This window comes from Tubulanus polymorphus, chromosome 1, assembly GCF_964204645.1.
Source record: "Tubulanus polymorphus chromosome 1, tnTubPoly1.2, whole genome shotgun sequence".
NCBI classification, from domain to species: Eukaryota; Metazoa; Nemertea; class Palaeonemertea; order Tubulaniformes; family Tubulanidae; genus Tubulanus; species Tubulanus polymorphus.
This window is the reverse complement of record NC_134025.1, coordinates 3653376-3676263: the sequence shown is the minus strand read 5'-3', so window position 1 is coordinate 3676263 and position 22888 is coordinate 3653376. Positions and strand designations below refer to the sequence as shown.

The window sequence follows — 22888 nt, the reverse complement described above, 5'->3', positions numbered from 1 at the left end:
TAACATAAGACCCATTGAACAAAATAATAAACCATCAAAAATTTCGTTACATGTGTTTGGCTTTATTGTCCTATGTTGAAGTAACGGAAAGTTCCTCCGTCAAAGTGTTCCATACAAACATCCGTACATTTTACCGGCTATCCAACTATTTTGATGTGCAAATTAGATTGATAAGCAAAACTACTAGACACCTATATTTCCAAAAATTCTAAAATCTATGGTACATAAATTAGTGTTCAAATTATATCACTGAAGTGACTTAGTTTTTTAATTTTTATATTTGTGTTTTTGGCACTTTACATAATACTTAAGGTTGTCACGTCAATATCGCCTTCAATATTCACAAACTTGACATTTCGGAAAGGATGACGGTGACCGAATGAATAGCAATGCTGACCACCATTCACGTATATCTGAAAATAATACCGACAGTAATACAGTTGATGATTCAGAAAAAAAGACACATGGAATAATATAAATGAGGCTTCTAAGGGAATGTTTATGATTATTTCCCGGATATTTCCTTGATAAATATTCAACACACAGATGTGATGATTAGTGGGCCATTAATGGGGTACTCGGGTCGCTGCGACACAATCGTCGGACGGTCTGCAACTGTAGAACTAATGCCGGCAAGAGCGGGTTAAAAGACCGAATACAAATGCGAATACGAACTGAGCATAAGGTGCTGCCGCTATGCTCATCGTTAGCGGATTTTCCATACACTAACGTGAAGCGACTCTGGCAATCGATGTGCGCTACATCATAATCTCATAGGTGCTGCCGCTATGTTTGTTGCTCGTTACCGTATCAATTCACTTTAGTGTATGAAAAATCCGCTAACAATGAGTATAGCGGCAGCACCTTACGATGTATGATGACTGCACGTTTTGGCGGTTGTTCGTGTCTCGAGGCTGACTATATTCACCTGATATCCTGTAGGATTCACTCTCAGTGAGAGGTCGAATTGATGCCCTGGTTTGAATGGAAATCTCGTACTGTCATGCTCTTCCGTTTGCCATTGTCCAGCAAGAGACGAATTCATCACTACGACTTTTTGATGAAAGCCCATGTGAATACGCACGTCAAAATGAAGTGCGATGTCACGTTTCTGTTTATCAGACGTCAGGTTAATGGTCCATCTAAAATGGATGATATTTTGTGATAAAGGTAAAGATATAACTTCCATGTCATAAAAAGAATAATATTCATGACTGATGTAGAAATATGTACAATACCTTTGCCCATGATGTTTAGTTTTTCCAGAGATTTGAATCGTATTTCCCTCTTTCAAACCTCCGACTACCTTGTGCGTAAACGGCAATGGCTGCAATAAAAGAATGGCATTGATTTGGAAATTTCACACCCGAATTAAATCGATATCATTTAACCGATAGAAAAACGTACCGGGTTGAAGAAAGTATTGGGCATATGCGATTGTGTCGGTGGCGCAAATCCGGCTGGTGGTGGCCTAGGCGGCGGTGGACAACAACCTCCAGGGAATGCAGAGCCTGCTGGTGGTGGGTAGATTCCTGGGCCTGTAGGTCCTGCCGGTGGAACTGGTGGAAAGCCGGGTGCCATCGCTGCCGGTGGATAATGTATGTGTTTAATATGAACGGATCCGGTGATTTGCAACGTGGTAGCCGACTCTTTTGGAAAGCGGTGATGGAACTTAGCGAAGTGCGTACCGTTTACAGCTATCTGTAAAGCAATTTGTCCAATCATTTGATATCGAAACAAATACAATATATCAAATACATTATAACAGGCTATAACGAAAACTATTAATCAATCTAGTTTAAACCAATAGTCCAAATAAGGCCAAAAAATTGATACCCTATCTCTCATCCCAGGCTGAGCTTAAAATTTGACCCGTACATTACTTTTTTCAATCATATCATCTTTACCATAACATCCGGCAGCTATGGAAATGAACTGATTACAAATTTTATTGCATTTTACAAAATGACCCGGCCGATAAGGAGAAACAAGTTATCATTTTTGTTAAGCCCAAAAACACTAATCTGTATCAGATATATGGCATAGTGACCATATAAACTAACGTTTTAAGGAAAAATGTCTTGCTTACCAAATACCAACAAACATATACCCACCATAAAACAATCTCGTTGTACCAGTATCATAATCTCGAAGGGACTCGATTTGTAGATCGGCATACCACCGTCTCTTTCCTCAGCTCCCCATTTGTTTTGGTAAAATGAATTACGTACGATACAGCCCTCATCAATTCGTGGGTTCAGATACAGAATGGCATTACCCGATGGAGAACCATCATGCAGACCAATACTAAAACTTAAAAGCATTAAGAAAATCGATTGAACCATTTCCGAGAATAAATTTACGAATACGATTGAAGACGTTTTATTGAATAGAAAAATCTAAAGTTTACTCTAAAAATCTTGACTTACTGCTTACTGAAAGTTGTACTACCTCTAATTGTAATCATTGTACCATCGCGGACACCACCAGGAATGATCCCGGTGTAGGGAATGCGCTAGAAAAAATAAACGGTACAAAATTCACTAAAAGTATCGCCAAAGCGAGCTATTTTATACTTTTTTTCAGTTATGTTACAAACGAAGGAAAGAAAATGTGATTCTATTACTTACGGGATTGTGAATATCGTACATCTTTTCTAGTCTAAAGTGTTGAGCTTTGTAACTGTGTCTGAATAAAATCTAGAAATATATCGACCATTCACTGATAAACTAAATTCTGATTCACTTGTGCAGAAGATAATTTTCTTATCATATATGCCACAAGATTATTTGCCGACGCATATTTTCTTATTTGTCAAGATAAAAGAAATACTGATCACATTATGTAACGTTTTCAAAGTTCCGCATAGAAAATGATTGTTCTTTTTGTAAATTCTAATTGCAAACACATAGGAATTGATCGCCATCACTGTTTAGAAATGAGGGTCTCAATATCAGATGAACGTTTTCATTGATAATGCAGAGTATTTGATCACAATTTAAGAATGCAAATTATCTTTATAGAAGAAAGGAAATTAAGTACAAGACTAACATCCAATATACCGCTATTGAAATGACCATTGATTCCTTCATAATTCGCCATTTGATATCGATCTCTTTAATGGCGCTCAATTGTAAACGAGAAACCGTGAAATCGTATCTTTCAAACTGTCAATTATCACTGTACCGAAAGTTGTAGTAACAGGTGCTTGGTTGTTTCAGTTGACCACTGCTTGTTTGTGGAAATGGACATTATATATCACAACACCCAATGTGTCGCTTAATATCTTCGGATGCTTAGCGTTATTGGATTTACAATGTGAAAAAAACAACTATCTGTGGAATAAAAACAAACTATTCGAATCAGACAGTGATCAGGGAAATAATTTTACACTACCGTATTAATAATCTACGTAAAATGGATTTGAAGGTAATTTCTAATCATATGGCCTAAAATTACCTGTAATTTCTTTTTGGCTTTTCCATACTTATATCTTGTACATTGTATCAACATAAACTTATATCTTGTACATCGTATCTGCACTGAAACCTCCGTTTGAATTGAATCATAAATGACTTTTTATTTTTGAATGCAGAATTTTCTGAATGTGTCGATATTGGTTCTCATATCCATCCAATCAGTTGCTATTGATCAGATCGAATCGAAATGTATCGGCAAAGTACAGAAATATAGGACTATCGTTTTCAAAAAGTCTCTCGCAGAAATGAAGTCTTCCAACAGCGTCGAGGAGGATGGACTATCAGCTGTTTCTATGGTAGACTGCATGAAGGCATGCTGCAACATAAGTAATTAGACGTAATTCCGTACGCCACGAAGTTCCATGAGTTGCTCTGAATCCTTTCAAAATTATAAAATGCTTTTATTGTTTGAAATATACTGAAATCTATTCACCTCTGGAACTCCGTGTCAATTTTGAAATTATTGATTATGCATTTGATTCTAATCGAATGAAAGTATATTGTTTCTTTTCTGATAGCTGCAGATATTGAAATGTTCTCTTTCATCACATTCTGTTAATGTTCATATACTTCTATTCTATTTTCCAGCTGGCTGTAACATTGCTATTTATACTTTCGGGTCTTATAGTCGTTGTTTTCTGGGAGAAATACCATCAAATGAAGTTGAATATAAAGCAAGTGCCACCTCCCATGCCATTTACATTTCGCGTGACAAAAGACAAACACATGTCATTAGTCACAAGGATTCAGCGATAGAAGATGGTGACGCGAATAAACATATCAATGATGAAATATTGGAGGAATCAAAACGTAAGATGCAAGAAGAAATCATGAAAAATGCACAATCAGGTAAATTAATTTTAGTTGACGTGCAAAACGTGCATTTTCTTCATGATTCGAGTCGTATTCTATTCTACTGACAGGTGATGGTTCCGAGGATGACGACTTGACTGTAGCCGAGACCTACCATGACCTTCCTCCTGCACCATCGAGTGACAAGGTCTCTTCGAGTCTCCCCATAACGTCTACAAACATTGTACCTCTTGACAATGCTCCTGTGCCAGATACTGCAGACGATCTCCCTCCTGTGCCAGATACTAATTCAGACCGCGTACATGCCACCAATGATAACGCCGATTTGGATACTACCACGAGTGCTCCTTTAATCGACAATACTGCGAACAATTCTAATGATGAATATCATCAGACCGTTAGCGAATCGGTCGCTGGTGGAAATAATAGTTTCGTTAACGCAGCGTCTTCGACTGAAGATAACATCAATGCACGGGCCCGCGCGACCAGGCCAATGACAGGTGTGATGATTTTGGGATTGGTCTGCGGGGTTTTATTTGTAGTAGCAGCACTCGCGATAATTTGGAAAAAGGCTTACGAACATTATTCAAGAAGGTTATATTGGAGACTGGGAAGAGGTTCGCGATCCGAACAAAGTTTTAAGTAAGAAGTAAGTAATTGAATATATATGCCGATAATTCTATAAAAATTAAAATTTTTGCAGAATATAACGTGGACGAAGAAGATGACGACGCCGACTAATTCACTGTAGAACACCACTTAATAACAGCCGTTCGAGTTGATCGTTACAGATTTTTTTGTGTTTAACGGTTCTTCACTGACGTGATACGCATTGTTTCGCGTGTATCGGCTGTCAAATGGCAGTCACATGACTTTACTTCAGTTAGCTGAGCCTTGGGATTGACGGTCAATATGACGCGCAATGACGTCATGTGAAGAACCGTTGCGAATCGCTAATTTACTGAATGTTAAAAAAGATTTTCAAATTACGAATGATACACACATCATTCTGTGTAATCCATCTTCATATCTTCGTGTAGAAGTAAAATTCATCTAATTGAATAAAAAATAACACATTTTTGGTCTTTATTTCAAGATTTTTTTGGTTAGTTCTAGTAGTATTCAACGGGGCAACGGCCTTTCTTACGAATAAACGTAGGAAGCAACAACAGAGGAAGTTTCGTAAATCAAAAATTACGTATCATCGAGCAAAGGAAAGAAGCAATTCATCATGTTATTATATTTTGTGTGATATAGGCCTATATGCTATAATGGATTATGATACACGACGACATCTGCCATCACATCCCGTAGAAGTCCTACGTATATTGTTTTCCGCAGTCTGTACTGAGCCATATTGATCTGAGGTTTGAAGTAACATATGTTGGGCTATTAAAACAAGCGCCGCAGTCACAAACTCTGCAAACGGTAGCTTGATAAATATATACAGTCGAATCTACGTCACGCATTTGAACGAAATCTTGCGTGTCGACGCGCTGGGAGAACTCTGCTGGATTCCTTTTTGACGCAGACGCTCAAGCAGTGACATTCGTTGCGCTATGACGCTTCAGTGATCTTCAAGAAAATAACAAATTGAAGATTTCATAATGATGGAAGTGGTAAGTATATGAATTTCATATCATTAAATACTGGCCAAAATGCGTGACGTGTTTAACTCCATATTGTCGAAGTAAAACGACTTAAACAAGTAATCGTCTCATTATTGATCGTTATCATTATTTCACTTCTAATACGCAAGGCACATCGGTTGAGGGCATAGCCATTTCAAAAACCATTGGTGCGTATTTTAGAGAATCAAATTGCGTAATTTCAGATGAGGTTTCAAACTCTCCTCCATTTCTTATGTGCGTGGGCTTTCGTGGTTGTAGTTATAACAATATCACCAGCCAATTCAAAAGAGAACATTTGCGAAGCAGATTTAAAATGTGGATATACACTAGTTGATGACAAGGAACATGTCCAGTTGATCGAGAATGGTACATCTCTACCTTCTCCAGAAGGGGATGGGTTGGAACAATTGGTCAAACGATGTGCCGAATATTGTTGCGAAACAGGTAAGACGCCAAAATAAAGCATTCGATCGAAGATAAAGATATTCTAGATGGAATCGAAAGAGTTATTATATACATATGTCACTTGATGTGTTTTAGAAACGTGCTCAGTGGCTCTTTTTAATACAACTTCAAAGCATTGCTTCCGAGTGAAGGTAGATAAACAGTTTATCCATTGGTCAAATAAGTCTGATGTTTGTGGTATTGTGGTACAGAGAGAAACATTAACGACTGGCTCAACAAAAACCACAAGAGCATCAACGGACAAATCAACTCAAACTATATCAGTCGGTTAGTATTACACCTAATTCTACAATCTATAGATTTCTAGCAGTTTTCTGTATATTAAGTTTTTACGATGTATAACAGCAGTTTCATTGACCTCTTCGAGATGTATTTGTTACTTTTTCCTGGATCAGGTATTGATAAGTCGTTACTAGACAAATCAGCGTATATCACCGCGTCTGTTGGTATGTAAATCGTAGTTTAAAATGATATATGTATGTGTGTATGTTATAATGGAGTGGTTTTAGTTAACAGCCATTGAATCACAGCACAGAATTAAGAGGAGTCCTATACGAAAATATTCTTTCCATTCCTACGTTATATCTACGATAGGAGACCTCTTGATTATATGCAAATTATACAAACACATGCATACAATTATACATCAAGTTTCAGCTGATGAACTTTTTGCACTTAACACCGGGAAAATGTACCATAGTACGAAGCAACTTTTAAGGAGCACAATTAAACCGCACATTTTGCATTTTCAATTATACCTCATTATCACTTGTTTAATCAGACAGGGAAACGGAACACAATCGACTACAATAGACACACACATGATGAATATAACACTCGGTTATATGTACTTATTTAAACTTTTGTAAGGCAACCGGTTAAAATCTTTTGTATTGTATAGATAAGCTACAGCTGAATTGATACTTTTTTGTCTTTAATGTGAAATGCAAAACACATTGGATTAACACTCTGAATAATCTCTACAGTTTCACAGTTCAAGATATCATCATCGTCATCATCATCATCATCATTTAATCTTTGTTCCGTGTTTGTTATTTCAAAGTCCACGATCGTCTATTTATTTGTTTGTTAGAAAATACGTAGAAGTTATTATAGGCCTATACGTGTATGACTAAAAATACGCGCATGACAAATAATCATGTGACTTGGAGCATTGATTTTGCGCATGCTGCTGATAATATCTCCAGACGCAGATGTTATCGATTCTGTTGACAAATGGTATTAATGCAGTGACAAATAATGTAAATCAACGTCATCAAATCTAATGACCTAAATCTGTATAAATTTGATATATATCATGTTTGTAAATTTCGGTGAAAGCGTTGTAATTTAGCTCCTCCTTGTACACAATACAATTCCATGCTTTATTCGTTGTTGTTTGTCAAGAACATTCATATAAATTAATTGAAACTTTGTGTCATCGTTTCAAAATAAAGTGACGTGTTCAGCTTTTGTTATAAATGACACTCTTTTTCATTCCAGCACCCATAGACGATCACTCATCAAAGGTCGGTGCAAAAGTCTTAGGAGCTACTCCGAAAAGCGATAATGAAAAACTTGATGAGTTGGTCAATAAAACGGCTGCTAAACTTGCTGAAATACTACAACAGCATGGAAATCACAACATAACAGGTACATTTGAGTTTTCCAATCTGAAAAGAAACTCGTTTCCCACATAGTATATACCAAACTATTTTCAGACACGTAAAAGCTTTCCTTTTTATCGAGCTTGTTTCCTTTTCTATTTGCTAGCTACAACGACTGGTGGGACTAAGGCATCCACTGTACCACTCACTACCAGTAACGTCAAGACGGGATCACAAACAACTACCAATAACCAAAATACGGTGGTGGCAGCTATCTCAAATTCTAAAACTCCACCTTCTCAAGTAACTTCCACTCCTCAACCGATTCTTTCCAATGGTAATTCTTTATCAACTACTGATTCCCCTACTTCACCAAAAACGGCTTCATCTCCTTCAATCGATACAGTTACAGGCACTAACAACGTTACAATCTCATTAGTCGTGAATTCTACTATTCCCACCAATTCCTCAAGCGTTGCTTCGAACCCAACAAACTCTGTCACTGTCACACCGACTGCATTAACAGGTGTTACAAACAACACTTCTGCGGTCACTTCCTCTTCTTCATCAAACTCTACTACTATTTCTCCAGAAGCAACACTTAACAATGTTTCGTCCAGTGTTGCGTCTACTTTTCCAGCCACTACAGCTGCTTCCTCGACAAACGCTACTGCAGTGTCTTCAAATTGTACGACAGCGAATTGTTCAGCCGAAGCAGCTATAACGAATAACAACAACAACAACAACAATGCGCAACCAACGATGAAGGGGACCCTGGTAGCGGCCTTAGTGTGCGGAATAATCTTCGTGGTAGTGATGACAGTAATAGTTGGAAAACGGCTGTACGACGGTTACCAGAGAAGACAGTATTCAAAAGTTGACTACTTGATTAATGGCATGTATACTTAAAATATTGTTATTCGTTAAGAAATTATTAGATTTAGAGTCTAGCAAAATTAGGATATCAACATAATCAGTTTCTGTATTTGAACAACCGGTGCTTTCAATGGTTCAGTGATTTAATTGTATGTAGATATCACGCATTCCTTTTTATAATGAAAATAACCATGTAGATATTGTATAAATCTATTTTACTATAAACAATAAATTATCATAAAAATAAATTAATTTCTTTTTTGTTTTTTCTTTTTTCCAGAGGAAGCTGCCACACATAATTACGAAACGGTCGATTAATAGCGAAAACGAGCTTTGTGCCATGTCCACATCGGACTTATGTAAACATTATAAATATATAAGAAATTACGTTGCAACTGGGCTATAAGATTGATAGGAAGCTTTCAGGATATAGATTATTGCTCCTGTTGTTGTTTTGTAGATTTTTAAAGCGCCCGCTGTCCTCTTAAGTTATTCGTCGCGAGGAAATGATGAAATCTGGCGTCACTGATTTTGTACATATTCTACTTAGAGGAGAATTATACAAGATATTAATTTCGTTCTTCAACATATGATATATTACTACTTTTTGCATAATAGTCTTTCTCTTTTGCTCGTCCTATCGTGTTCCATACCTTACTCGTTTCTTATCTAAATACTTGTTATCTATTTCTTGCAACGAAATTATAATTCATGTAAAATGGTCATACTGCTGAAATAGATATATGGATTTTGTTATGTACATTATATAATTATACCTTATTGTTCATTACTGTCATTAGTTATAGAGGAACTATAATATTTAGAAATAAAACCTCTGCAATTCTGTATTTAGATTTGTTATCTCGCTTCATTTTTGTAATCTTCAGATATAGGCTCAATTTTATCAATCAATTCTTGAAAAACTTTTAGGCGAGCTAATGTTCCGAATGTGAGACGATGTGATGATTTGTTATTGCTTCACGACGGTATTTTTAATATATTGCACATACCCAGGGCAAACCCCTATAACGTGCAAAACCACGAATTGATTTCCGTTGCCAGTTCGATATAATTATTGATAGATTTATTAGTAAGGCTGTGATCAGAAACTTACTCCTATGCGTTAATACAGAACTACATGTCACGGATAATAATCTAGTCGGAATATCGCCTGTAACAATGCCAGGATGGTTACTGTGGTGATCATGGCGATGATGGTACTGGTTTTGATAATAGTAATGGTTATGATGATTATAGTTGTGGCAATGCTTGTTTCGGTCCATTAAAGCTTCCTTATTTTTCGTCTGGATATTGTGTGTGTCGATCATGCCTCAACGCGGCCTAAAGATGAGGTAAATATTACATGTCCATTTCAAATACAAGTGAAAATGTATTGTACCATATTGTAATGAAATCATTTCCGACAATCACAGAATATAGTTTTATCTTTCTAGACTCAATTAAACTAAATGTTTTAGACAAATATATGCTGATACTGTGGCAAATGTTTACTTCTCACATTAATTACGCGTTATATCAAAACTCTATTTAAGGGCGACATCGAACAACCTACTCTCACTTATCATTGAACAAGTGGTATATTGAACAACGGTAAACTGAGAAAATGATCCAAAAAATCACCTGCGTTGTGTTCTGTAAGTAAAACACCTTTGCACACGAAACACCGTAGCATCGTAATGTGTATAGGTATACGAAGATATCGTTCAATAGAAGGAAATCTTGAGTATCGGTGTTTTAATTTTGCAGTGGCCCTGGCTATGATTTTTGCCCTGGTGAGTGCAGTCAATCTTCAGGCGAAATGTTTCGGAGAATGCAGGGAGTTGATCGGAGACAACAACGAGATGGCTCTACAACAATGCATCAATGAGTGTATGACATTATCAGGATAAAAGGTTTATATTTTCGTTTCCTTGTTTATTCAATTCATTACGTTTATTATCTTACTCACTTCGGTAAAACGTTATTTTATCGCTTTGTTTGTTTGTAATACCGGAAGTTGGCAGATTATTTTCTAATAAATTTCGTTTTCTATTTTCAGATGAATCTAATCTGCCGTTAGATGGTTAACTTATTTCTCTATCTACAAATCATGTATAAGTTCAGAAAATAAATATTCGTACTTTTTTCGTGAAAAATACATCTTATTCATAATTTTTGTCGTAGTATGAGTTCATTGATGCGTGAATTCGATTCTACAACATAATTTTGTCGGGTTACCCTAAACAGAGGATGTCTTCAAGGATGAAATATGTCATACGCCTGACAGATCTTATCGAGAATCATTCGATCGCAAAGTTCGACATAGCCAGTTGACCATTACCCAACGCTCTTAAAAACCTCTGAAAGAAGATGTGTTTATTCCATCAAGGTAATATCAAAACGTATAAATGAACATCTCCAATAGGTCCGTAACAAAATTGTTTTATAAAATCCCCCGATTCCCAATAGTGTATGAGTCAAATATTTAGAAAAAACCAACCCGGTCAAAGTCTACTCAAGAGTTACATCAGAAGTTCGCGTATTGTATGAACTAATCGACAACCCGTGGGTATTATATCAGACATGATGCAAAAATACCATTTTAGATATCATATCATTGAAATATTACTTCCTTGTTTCGATTATCGACGAATCAAAAGAAAACGACGGGTGTTCATAGAATACTGATAAATCATCGTCATGAACACAAAAGAACGTTGAATCATTGGGCGATGAACAAACGTTTAAAATGCACGTAGTTGACTCTGAATCAAAAAAAAATATGTTTACGAGTTGTGTGTGGTCAACTTAGTAAATGTAACATACTCATAAACGGTGTTACAATTAGTCAAACGCAGTTATTTTGAGTCGACGGGTTTTCTCAATTTCAACAGGATACCACAACTAGTATAAATGATGACAGATTTCTCGGCGAAGTAACAAAAACTGAAAAGCGATACGACAAGCAACTTGATCAGGAAAAAAGTAACTCGTACACAATGGTTAAGAAACATAGTAAACAGATGACATTGGACGTGTTTTGTCTAATGGTTTTCATATTGATTTCCAAGGTAAGAAGAAATACGAAAGTAGATATCGTTGAAATTAAGAATCGACTCGCGTGAATTCGTGCATTTATTCGTGTTTTGTTAACTTCATTTAAAGATGACGCAATTATCATCAATTTGATTGTTTTGTAGGTTAAATCCAGCGCTCTGCCGATAGAAAACTGGAACAACGACAATGAGAAATTCATATCGATTGATGAAGATATAAACGACGCAGCTGATACTTGTAAGCATTAGAGATCATTTAACAATTTTACATAAATACACTGCATAAATCTACGGCTTCGCAGTAAAAACAAAGAATTAGGACACGTCGATGTTTTTTTGTTTTTGTTTTCATACACTGAGGATCTATAGAAATCGTCGTTCAAAAACATATATTTTGCTCTTTCAGACGCGACTATGGATTTTAACGTAGGTGATGACATGGTTATCAGAGAATTGGACATGATCTTTAGGAAAAAGGAATGGTCAGAGATCGAAAGGTTAGTGTTTACGCTATATAGAAACGCCTGTAGGCCAGTTTTCCAAACTCCCACGTAGCTGTTTGAAGGGTTTACTTTAGTAGCACTTGACTCACTGATAAAATGATAGATAAAAATAGATTTAGAGGCTTACGATACATAAATCCATTGTTTACATTCATTTCAGCGGTACTTACGATCATTACGACTACGACGATTATCATGATTATTTTCATGACGACTATAGGAACGATGAAAACGACCATGCACCGAAATCAAGACGAAACGCTATCAAAGACAAACGATGGCCAGATAAAACAGTACCGTACATGGTACCAAACACTTTCGGTAGGTTGAAATATTTTCTCTATTCGCTAATATCAGTTCTGTACGTTTGTTTTAGCTTCGACTCAAATATTTTGTAAAACGTACATCGCTACAACATGTAACAACATGTTTGCATCAATTACGATCATTTTACACGTTCCAATACAATCGTTAGGGGTATTTTGTTAGATGATGCGTACTATCAGATATGAATGATCCATTTGTGAATTTGTGAATATTTATGTATTCATATTTGTATAATAGATAAGCTGGATAAAAGGGAAATTCAGGCAGCTATCGAGGACATATCGAAATATTCCTGCGTAAGGTTTAGAGAGGCGACACAATCGGATGTGAACGCTATAATCATGCAAAATGGCGCTGGGTGTCAATCACATGTCGGAATGGATGGAGGACGACAACCTTTATATCTGAGTAAAAAATGTCGCAAGGTCAGTAACACCATCATTACAGACCTAGATCGACTCGTGTATTCATTCTCAAAGGCTGAGCCTAATAATTATATCGGAAACCACAAGTTTAACGTTCTATCAAATCTATTTTGTAGAGGAGGACGGTTACGCACGAACTTATGCACGCCCTTGGATTTCCTCACGAGCAAAATCGTCCGGACCGAGATAATCACATAACAATCAAAACAAAAAATATAAAGCCGGGTAAAGAACATAATTTTCAACGTTACAAAATCGACGATATCGAAGACAGTGGCGTCGAATATGATTATAACAGTTTAATGCATTACGGACAGCGGGTAAGTCAAAATCCTTGACTATTCTCGTAACATCGCTTGACCAGAAATAGTAAATAGTAAATTTGAAATTACAATCCATTTGAGATTAAACATTTACAATGTTGTTTTTAGGCATTTTCCGTCAGCGAAAAACCGACGATGGTGACACAGGACAAAAAGTACCAAGACGTAATTGGTGAAGCCACTGGTCTTAGTTTCAAAGATATCAAAGAAATCAACATTCGATATAACTGCAAATGTAAGTGAAGACAATATTTTTCCATAGAAAAGCGAACGAAATTTCAATTCACAAGTTTATAAGCTTCTCTTTTTCGTTGTACAGCTCACTGTCCGGAAAAATCATGCCCTGGAGGCGGTTTTGTTGGGAAAGACTGTCAGTGCTGGTGTCGGGGTATGTCTGCCGATGAACCGGTTGTACATTGCTCCAGTAAGACTGCTATCAAAGGTAAATTCTTAGAAAATATAATTTCTATCACGAATTGGGATAGTTAACTGAACTGATTATTCAAATCGATTTTATTTCGTACATTTCAGATTCGTGTCGTGACACAGTTGCTCGTTGTCCGCGCTTGGCTAATATTGGTTATTGTGAAACGAGGAAGGAATATATGGAAAGGACTTGCCCAAAATCGTGTGGACTTTGCAGTAAGTATGATTATTAGATAGAAAATAGAAACATATTTGTCAACTTTATGTAATAATGCCTATCGGGTTCCGGGTTATAGTAAATGCCGTCTATATGCATTGGGCAGGTTTTATCATATCAACGTTTGTGCAATGTAGGTAGCGGTTTGTGTGTTGATAAAAGGTCTCAGTGTAGAAGTTGGAAAGCCGATGGTTATTGCAGTAAGCCTGAACATACAGAGTTTATGACAGAAAATTGTGCAAAGAGTTGTAATCTTTGTAAAGGTAAGAATCGTCTCCGATTCGCGAAATGTTCATTCTAGAGAAATGCGTATTTTCTAATAGTCTCGTGCTTAACTTTCAGCGGAAAAAATATGCGCCGATTTATCAACAGGGACCGAATGTAAGATATGGAGATTGAACGGATTTTGTAAAAACGATGAATATAAGACTTTCATGCAGGGAAACTGCGCAAAAACATGCAGGTTTTGTCGAGATGAGATTCAAGGTAATTTCAGAACCCAACAGAACTCTATTGTCACCTGTCGAATAACTTAAACTCGAGCCTAAAATTTCTCAAAGAGATTGCATCTGATAATTCACGGTTTGATCACAAAATTGCGTATGTTTTTCAGATTGTGTTGATAAGGTAGCAGATAGTTGTCCGGCATGGCAGGCAGCAGGATATTGCGAACATACCAGTTACAAAACCTACATGTTATACCACTGTGCAAAAAGCTGTTCTGTTTGTAAACCACCTCCTCCGAAACCAGGTAATTCAATCTATTTCATTTATTCAACAATTTCCAAGTTTACATTTTTAACAGGCCATATTTTTTTATGATAAGGAAGAATGTCAAATAAAGGCTTTTATTACTGCGGCATGATTTTGAACGTATTTTTAGCGCTGCACGGCGCCTACGCCAGAACGTTTCATGTATATATCTGAATACTAATCACTGATTTATTTTGTATCATTATCTAGAGCCAGTCCAATGTAAAGATGTAAACGCTAACTGTGACCAGTGGAAAAAGGATGGATTTTGTACCGAATCGTTCTATAGGAAATACATGCAGAAGGAATGCGCGGCTACTTGTAATCTCTGTCTGTAAATAACGCGGCAAAAAAAACATAATCTGATACTCATTTTCTTACATATTTGCTTTTGAATATAATGACCAGAGGTTATCATCATTGTGTCATAGACAGTTAATTTTTGCAAATAACTCAAGTGAAAATCATATCAGTGCCAATACGGGTACACAAGCTACACGATATTCGTGTGTGAAATATACCTCAACTAACAATGTTTCTCTAATATCAGTCACTATTATATAACGTATTTATTTTTTGTGTATTTTCAAATCATATTCATATGTGAAAATTTTACGTGTCATTCGTTATTTATGATACCTGTTTACATTATTCAATTGAAATAAAATCTTGTAAAACATACTCTGCTCTCTCACACTTTCGTTTCACTTTAACATCTTTTGACATATTTTAGTCAGTTACATTCCATATCGGATGCGACGTTCCCACGAAATAACAACAGAGTTAACTCAGAATTTGAATCTATTGGCGTATTAGAGTATAGCACATTAGGAGAAATACAAGAGTCACCGATAAAATGCGTGTAATCAAGGACTTTGTAAATAATATATCTCGACTACTTGTTAGGGTTTATTGACGGGAGCAGTAATTAAGCTTCACCTTTGACCAAAGGGGGTCAAGAATACGGCGATAACGAATATTTATGCCGATAATTGTGAAATATAAATAAAGTAATTGATTACCGGTGAGCATAGAAAATCGTAACTACTATCGGAGTATTAGCTCGGAGTTGCTTCTTCGAGGGAGGATTAACTTTATCAGCGGTGGTACCTTTAACTGCATCCAGTCTGTTGGTTGTTCTTGACTTGAATAGTTTTTATAACCCCCGAGTGAAGTGCAGCATCGAGTTGAAGTTGTTCACGAACAACCTCTGAGTCAGACGGAATAACTTCATTCTCTTCTGGTTCCTGATCGAGAGGGTATATTTATGAGCGTGGAAGACAGCTACTGTAGTTTTTAAGTATGACGGGAAAGACGTATATCTTGCTGATATCTGTGATAGGTCTACTACACGTAAGTGCCGAATCTTTCAAATTTTTTTTCAGACCAAAGATTTTTTGCTATTCTCAAACTTAAATCTTTTGACAGCGAAAAGAACGTAACAAGTGGTCTGCCTTAACGTAACAAGTGGTCTGCCTTGCCTCAGCCCAAATCTAAAACATATCTAGAGCCATTAATAACTAGTTTTAACTAGTCTTAGTAACCTTAGCTAGTTGCTGACTGGATTTACTACTAAATATTAATATAGTGGATGTTATATACTGATGAGTTAAAACAAGATGAACGCTTTAGTACTCTACAGCAATTACTTCAAGATTAAATAAACAGACGTTTCAAAGCATGTTATTTCATCTTATGTACCTGTCTATTCGCTCACCTGGGGTTGAAGGCACGGATCAAGGCGAAACATATTCTTCGTGAAGCTCATGCTCCCAACTGTTAAATACTGACGTATTACATAAGCAAACGGGCATCTCTCAAACTTAAAAAGATAAATAAACATATATGTGACGATATGTTAAGAGTACATTTTATTTTTAAATCGTGTATGGAATTTCAGGTTGGTTTGTACGTATCGGCAGACTACGATTCGTCAGAAGAGGATATCAACCAGGTCGCCAGAAGTAGCATGACATTAGATCAAATTATTAGCAATTCTGCGGAAACCAGTACGTTTCATTGCCGTAATCATCGATGAATCATAACCAAATAATTCAAAGTGATTAATATCAATTAAGAATCCAATGAATACATTAATTGGGTTGATTACTTAGCTGTGGTATGCATCTAGTCCAGATGATCATAATGTGATTTTTTTTTTAGGCGGAGCAATGGACTTTATTGTGGATGACAAGACAGTTCTAGTAGAACTAGATATACTTTACGATAAAGACGAATGGTCGGATATTGAAAAGTCGTAAGTATCGCCAATTATTTACCAATACTTGAGCCGAACGGCCGGATTCATAACGCGTGCGGTAGCTCGACATTCCTAGAAAATGTAGCATTTTAGGATGCTGAGTCAGAGATTTATTAAGAAAAAGCACTTTACTGTACTTCGATTGTATTATTTTGTTTATTGACAAAGAACTTAGCTGAAACCCAATGGAGATGTCAGTATGATATTGAGCTACACTCCCCAACCGCAAATCCAATGTCACTTGAATAACACTCCATGGAGTAAAACGTCCATCAACTCAAAAACATCATAATAATACTAAAAACAAACATGATAGCACGAAGTCACCTCCAGATAGCCCTTTATTTTGAGGTCGAAAACATCGTTTGATGGAAAGATTGGTACTGAATGTTTGTATGTAATTAAACAAGGCAGCAAAAATGCGGAACATTCTTCATTCCAGACGAAGAGATGAAAATGGATCCAGAAAGAAACGTAATGCAATCCACGATAAACGCTGGACTGATAAGATAGTTCCATACATACTGTCGAATACGTTTAGTAAGTAATAATCAAATGCTCTGAATCCCATTCAAATTATCGTTATTAAGATGCGCATGTCAATATAGTCGTATCTTCTAAGAAACGGTTACATTAAGATTTGATGTATGTTCCAGGCCAAGGTGACCAAAATGAAGTTAAAGCGGCGATGGCAGATTACGAGAAATACACATGCGTTCAATTCAAAGAGGCTGACGATAATGACAAGAGTAAGATTGTTATTCAGAATGGAGCAGGTTGCTCCTCCTACGTCGGAATGACAGGGCGTGAAAGTCAGGCCGTTAACTTGGCTAAAGGATGTCGTGTTGTGAGTTGATAAAATGTTTTTAATGTTTAGTTATCCTCGGGATGTACATAAAGTATACGTGTTCAGTAGTGACATGTAGTATTGATAATTAATTTGACATTTCGTTATTTTTCCATTAAAAATCATATGTCTTTGATAGCGTAGGATGCATTGTAACATAAATGTTGGACTAACGATACATGATCGCTGTTTAGGGGAGAATCTTTCTAAAACACTGAAATACAATGCAGTTCAGAGAGTATTTTGCTCCGACAAACTGCTTGGGGATCGCTCCAGCCGGGATTCTAAGATATAGCTTAAGAAATTTTGACCTACCAACTGTTAACTTACGAGTATCGATATCGACGAGCTGTCGTATTTTGCCAATACAATATAAATGGTAATCATCCTTCTTCTTGGTTGAACTAGTGATATATTTTTATCGAAAAAAAATATTCTCGCGGAATCAGTTTCAATTTTACTAGGTCATCATGGTCAAACAGAATCCATCGTCGACGATCGTTTTCAGTCAATATTTTCGAATTTTGGAACTTTTCTTAATTTCAGAAAGGTGTCATCATGCACGAATTAGGCCACGCCCTGGGTTTCCAACACGAGCAGACCAGACCGGATAGAGATGAATATGTTACTATTCATAAAGAAAACATATCACCTACCATGACATTCAATTTCAAGAAATATTCTTGGACTACAATCAAAGACTTCAGCGTCCCGTACGATTATCGTAGTATTATGCATTACGGCCAATATGTAAGTAACAGTCGTATTTCACACAAAACCTTATGCGAAACATTTTATACGGAGTGCGAATTGAATTTCCAGGCATTTTCCACAAACGGCCAACGCACAATTGTCGCCATGGATAAGAAATATCAAGACATAATGGGGAACAGAGAAGGGCTTAGTTTCAGCGATATCAAACTCGTTAACCTAATGTATAAATGTTCAGGTTTGGTTTTATCCATTTTCTGATTGATTTAACCGCTATTAGATGTCATTTGCAAAAAGGATAAAATTTCAATTTCTAAATCCCGCAGAAAATTGTGAGAGCAAGACCTGTCCAGGTGAAGGTTATTTGGGAAAAGACTGTCGGTGTTGGTGTCCGGGAACACCCGTCAAACCATGTCCTGTTGGGTCTGAAACTGGGACAACCGACGCTACTAAAACTGTAACCACGACTACTGCAGCAAGTAAGTCCGTTTTCATTTATTGTTGAAACATATCCATAGACATGTGGCGCGTTTTTGAAAAAAATGATATCAAACTGGAGAATTCTAAGAAAAATTTATTGAAAAAATCCTAACCTAAGCTAACCTAACATAATGAATGTGTGTTCGTGTCTGTGTGTGTGCGTGCGCTGAGACCTAAGGCGGCCATCCCCGCGAGGATTCGATCTCGGGACCTCCGTCCAAGCTGACTGAGGGACTTGTGACATGCTCAACTAAAATCCATCAATACCGGAAGTGACGTCATGATAGTTCAATCTGGTTAAATGTTGACATGTTTAGATATTCATAGATTGATTATCAATTATCCAAGCAAGTCATGAAAAATAAATGGATATTCATTGAGTATCCGCAACATGCGTATATGCCATTATCGGGTGAATTTTTGCTGGTTTTAAATCGCTAAACCGCTTTCAGCATGTATTGAAGCATTCTGCCATTTTGATATTCTTCATTTTTCATATTTTTCATCTGCATTTTCTGTAAAATAATCACGAATAATACAGCAGGCGTTTCTTATTTATCACACGTACTATGCATATATACGATTTTATCGATGATGAGTTTGTTTTCTTGGGCTGCAGCGAAGATCAGGTGCAGCGATTCCTTGTCCAGATGTGCTAGCTACGCCAGGTACGGCTACTGCGAACATGAACAGCACAAATCTTACATGAAAGAACGCTGCAAGAAATCGTGCGGTTTCTGCGAGGACGACGATAGCTCAGGTTACCTTAAACGAATGTCTTACTTCTTGAATACCTTTAAAACTTCACCGATAAAACAAAACGGTGCTTTTTGTATTCGAATGAATTAGAGATTTATTCAAACAAATTGTAGGAGGTTCAAAATCTAAATGTGTTGACATTCAAACGGACTGTCTGACGTGGAAGCGACAAGGATTCTGTCAGCATTCTAACTATAAACAGTACATGATGAATAACTGTCCTAAGACATGTTCATTCTGTAATGGCGATGATTCCGGCACTGATAAAACGACGGACAAGACTCCAACGCGTATGTCTTCAAAAACACTAATGAAATGTTTTACGTAATCAATACTATTGGCCAAAGTGTATTCGAAATATTCTTTCTCCGTCACTATATAGCTGTAACTCCCATCTCACTTCATCAGATCATATCGTTGTGATGTATCTAACGCAGAAACCTGTAAAGACGCCCATTCCCGATGTCAACAATGGAAGAGCGACGGATATTGTGAAGAATCGACGTATACCTCTTACATGAAGAAAAATTGCGCCAAAACCTGCGCCCACTGTGCCAGCACCGGCGGCAGCACGGTCAAACCAACGGAAGGTAGAATCATTATTTTTATGACCTGTCAAAAATTCTCTTCGATTCGGCTTATTATGTATTCCACCGTCGTAAATGTATACGTAACTCTACAGCAAGTAATGTAATGAATGTGTACATTTTCATGCGACTAATGTAAACCTACATTGACTTTTTTGATGAATGATAAAAGAAATTCTCGCAACATTTAGAGAATGCGCTTGGTTGATTTCGATTCACCCCGCGTGGGTTGTCCATCTATGTGGATTGTCGTTTCCACTTTCTTTGTTATAAATCAAAATCTATATAATCTGTCAATATTCAATTGCAAAATCTTTCTTGGTATCACTGTTATCGATTAAAAATGATTCCAGATCCTTGCAAAGATGACCACTCAAATTGTCCTTCTTGGGCGAAAAGCGAAATGTGTGATGGATACTACGAGTCTTACATGAAGAAATACTGCAAAAAATCTTGTCAATTCTGTAAAGGCGTAGAAAAGGAAACAGGTATATTCACCCCACCTTTTAATGATTTATGATCAAAGCCGATACTTTTTATAATTAGATTTGATAAGGTCGAATGTTTGTATCATTAGGAATAATGTTTGCTTTACCTAAAGAGTGTTTGGGTTTGTCTCCAAATGGAAGACACCGATTCCAAACATACCGTGAACACAAACCTGGTCAAAATAACCTATAAAAACCTTGAAGAGTTGTTATTTTTTATGTTGATATGGCAGATCCAATTTCCCTAGTAAGGAATGACAAACCATTCAGTTTTTCATCGCAGATCAGTCTTGTCAAGATCAGAACTTTAATTGTCAGTCGTGGGCGTCGAGAGGGGAATGTTCACGAAACCCTGGATACATGAACTTCTACTGTAAAAAGTCTTGTGGAACTTGCGGAAAAAGCGACGATGACCTTTTATCAGGTGAGAAATATGATACATTTTCTTAGTAAAGAAGGTTATTCAAGAAATGGAGTCATAACTAAAGGAAAATGTGACGATCTTTGTTCCGCGTCAAATTAGAGATGACAAAGCGATACATTAAACTGGAAAAAGATACAACTTAATATAAGAACTACCTGTGATTAACATTTATTGTCTTCAAGGTAAAGATTGCAAGGACATCAAACGGTTCTGTAGGGTTTGGTCTAGACGAGGCGAATGCTTGAATAAACCCTATTATATGAAATTCAACTGTAAGAAAACGTGCGGTTTCTGTGGTGAAGATAACGGTACCGATGGAACAACAGTAACTACACCGATGCCCAGACGTGAGTATCACCACGTAGCTTCATGGATTCATCTTGGATGAATCATTCTGATGGTCGGAGGGATTTTTGCCTCCTATGTCGTCTTGTAATTGTTTATAATTTTATTTTCAGCCGATTGCGTAGATAAACAGTTCGACTGCGATGAATGGGCGTTTAGAGGAGCGTGTTACAAAAGTCCTAAGTTCATGAAGGGATCATGTCGTAAAGCCTGCAAATTGTGTTAAACGTAGCCCATATTATCAACATTTTCAAATTCTTCTGTCCGACATCTATGTCAAGCATCCTTAGAAATCTGCACTTTAAATACCATCTGATTTTTATCATCGAATTGATTTAAATGATATTGATCGAATAGATTTGCTATAAAATTCAGTTATTTGTTAAGATTATTTTCGATCTGAAAGTTGTCTACGTGAAGAACGCGCAAACAGAAAAGCGGTCGTTGGCGTTGTACCTACATGAACTTGAAATAGTAACTTGAATATCAGTCGTTTCGGTTCTCCTTCAGTTTCAGTTTCGAGCTGCATGTAATTCGAGTTCTCCAAGCTCTTGTCTTGAAGTAAATTAAATTCTATCCTACAGAAAGGGCGTGTGTGTTATGCGTTTTTAAGGCGTGACCGGTGATTTCACTTGTGGGTGTTGGTCATTTAATTCAACATGGTCGCTTAGGGTTTCACGAAATTAATGAGACAATAAATCGATTTACCTCCGTGCATATGACTTAATATCTATCGTTCGATTTCGAATACGATGTCGGTGCAGAAGTAATCTTAAGAATCTTTAAATCAAAATAATTTTATTTACAAATGAACACACGTTAAACCAATTGATTCTATACACGAATACCGAAAGATAAAGCTAGGAATCAGTTTCAAAATTTCAACGACGTAACAGTTGTTTTGAAGGAAAAATGCCCAAAATATGTTTAATAGTAACAAAAGAGACATGGTTGGTTGGATTTGAGTACCGCGGTACATGTAAATAATTTAATCTCAATATTTCTCTCTAGCCATACAGCAACTATTAAAGAAATTGAGTTTCGAAAATTGCGGAATGTCGATTTTACACAAGCAAAAATATCAAC

General features: G+C 36.7%; 4 protein-coding genes and 1 long non-coding RNA gene across 9 annotated transcripts; 4 read left to right on the top strand and 1 right to left on the bottom strand.

Moving 5' to 3' along the window:
• Window positions 1-46: 46 nt before the first annotated feature.
• Window positions 47-2739, bottom strand: LOC141915065 (galectin-4-like). The gene is made up of 7 exons (XM_074806472.1): window positions 2631-2739; window positions 2430-2515; window positions 2115-2313; window positions 1408-1701; window positions 1239-1327; window positions 929-1142; window positions 47-413 (listed from the first exon to the last, which is right to left on the bottom strand). Exons 1-7 carry the CDS (start codon window positions 2649-2651, stop codon window positions 297-299), a joined length of 1020 nt encoding a protein of 339 aa, XP_074662573.1. The 5' UTR covers window positions 2652-2739; the 3' UTR covers window positions 47-296.
• Window positions 1129-11024, top strand: LOC141915075 (uncharacterized). 2 transcript variants are annotated; one of them, XR_012620908.1, is made up of 4 exons: window positions 1129-1170; window positions 10425-10526; window positions 10639-10784; window positions 10931-11024. It is a non-coding gene; the product is annotated as an uncharacterized LOC141915075 (long non-coding RNA). The 2 variants fall into 2 exon arrangements; XR_012620907.1 differs by lacking the exon at window positions 1129-1170 and adding an exon at window positions 10065-10223.
• Window positions 3603-5337, top strand: LOC141915067 (uncharacterized). Its single transcript, XM_074806474.1, has 4 exons — window positions 3603-3806; window positions 4068-4328; window positions 4403-4909; window positions 4996-5337. Exons 1-4 carry the CDS (start codon window positions 3725-3727, stop codon window positions 5031-5033), a joined length of 888 nt encoding a protein of 295 aa, XP_074662575.1. The 5' UTR covers window positions 3603-3724; the 3' UTR covers window positions 5034-5337.
• LOC141915058 (uncharacterized) lies at window positions 5681-9675 on the top strand. Of its 4 annotated transcripts, none has more exons than XM_074806464.1 (8): window positions 5681-5911; window positions 6127-6367; window positions 6464-6655; window positions 6784-6834; window positions 7892-8041; window positions 8162-8332; window positions 8636-8890; window positions 9152-9675. In XM_074806464.1, the coding sequence occupies exons 1-8, from the start codon at window positions 5900-5902 to the stop codon at window positions 9187-9189; spliced, it is 1110 nt and encodes a 369-aa protein (XP_074662565.1). In that variant the 5' UTR covers window positions 5681-5899; the 3' UTR covers window positions 9190-9675. The 4 variants fall into 4 exon arrangements, with proteins under 4 accessions (XP_074662565.1, XP_074662563.1, XP_074662562.1 ...); XM_074806462.1 differs by having other exon boundaries at window positions 8162-8890; window positions 9152-9230; window positions 9332-9675; XM_074806461.1 differs by having other exon boundaries at window positions 5683-5911; window positions 8162-8890.
• A 598-nt stretch (window positions 11025-11622) lies between the features above and the next one.
• LOC141915394 (uncharacterized) lies at window positions 11623-22324 on the top strand. The gene is made up of 28 exons (XM_074806906.1): window positions 11623-11942; window positions 12072-12165; window positions 12334-12424; window positions 12591-12751; window positions 12995-13182; window positions 13299-13502; window positions 13614-13740; window positions 13825-13947; window positions 14037-14147; window positions 14286-14411; window positions 14491-14634; window positions 14762-14899; window positions 15112-15235; window positions 16203-16254; window positions 16802-16910; window positions 17065-17158; window positions 17604-17701; window positions 17818-18008; window positions 18555-18758; window positions 18831-18957; window positions 19046-19198; window positions 19819-19959; window positions 20072-20248; window positions 20396-20548; window positions 20899-21033; window positions 21317-21457; window positions 21640-21804; window positions 21916-22324. The coding sequence occupies exons 1-28, from the start codon at window positions 11871-11873 to the stop codon at window positions 22026-22028; spliced, it is 3756 nt and encodes a 1251-aa protein (XP_074663007.1). The 5' UTR covers window positions 11623-11870; the 3' UTR covers window positions 22029-22324.
• The last annotated feature ends 564 nt before the right edge of the window (window positions 22325-22888 follow it).

What these genes read in the sequence shown, in the direction of transcription:
- LOC141915394 (XM_074806906.1), top strand. Translation starts at nt 11,871, where the DNA reads ATGGTTAAGAAACATAGTAAACAGATGACATTGGACGTGTTTTGTCTA. An exon ending in CATGGTACCAAACACTTTCG is followed by an intron (nt 12,752 to 12,994) that starts GTAGGTTGAAAT and finishes TTTGTATAATAG; the next exon opens with ATAAGCTGGATAAAAGGGAA. An exon ending in GAGTTGTAATCTTTGTAAAG is followed by an intron (nt 14,412 to 14,490) that starts GTAAGAATCGTC and finishes CTTAACTTTCAG; the next exon opens with CGGAAAAAATATGCGCCGAT.
- LOC141915065 (XM_074806472.1), bottom strand. Translation starts at nt 2,651, where the DNA reads ATGTACGATATTCACAATCCC. An exon ending in TACAACGAGATTGTTTTATG is followed by an intron (nt 1,702 to 2,114) that starts GTGGGTATATGT and finishes ATTGCTTTACAG; the next exon opens with ATAGCTGTAAACGGTACGCA. An exon ending in CCAATACTTTCTTCAACCCG is followed by an intron (nt 1,328 to 1,407) that starts GTACGTTTTTCT and finishes CTTTTATTGCAG; the next exon opens with CCATTGCCGTTTACGCACAA.
- LOC141915058 (XM_074806462.1), top strand. An exon ending in AACTCAAACTATATCAGTCG is followed by an intron (nt 6,656 to 6,783) that starts GTTAGTATTACA and finishes TTCCTGGATCAG; the next exon opens with GTATTGATAAGTCGTTACTA. An exon ending in AGTTGACTACTTGATTAATG is followed by an intron (nt 8,891 to 9,151) that starts GCATGTATACTT and finishes TCTTTTTTCCAG; the next exon opens with AGGAAGCTGCCACACATAAT.
- LOC141915067 (XM_074806474.1), top strand. Translation starts at nt 3,725, where the DNA reads ATGAAGTCTTCCAACAGCGTCGAGGAGGATGGACTATCAGCTGTTTCT. An exon ending in CATGAAAAATGCACAATCAG is followed by an intron (nt 4,329 to 4,402) that starts GTAAATTAATTT and finishes TTCTACTGACAG; the next exon opens with GTGATGGTTCCGAGGATGAC. An exon ending in ATATTGGAGACTGGGAAGAG is followed by an intron (nt 4,910 to 4,995) that starts GTTCGCGATCCG and finishes AAATTTTTGCAG; the next exon opens with AATATAACGTGGACGAAGAA.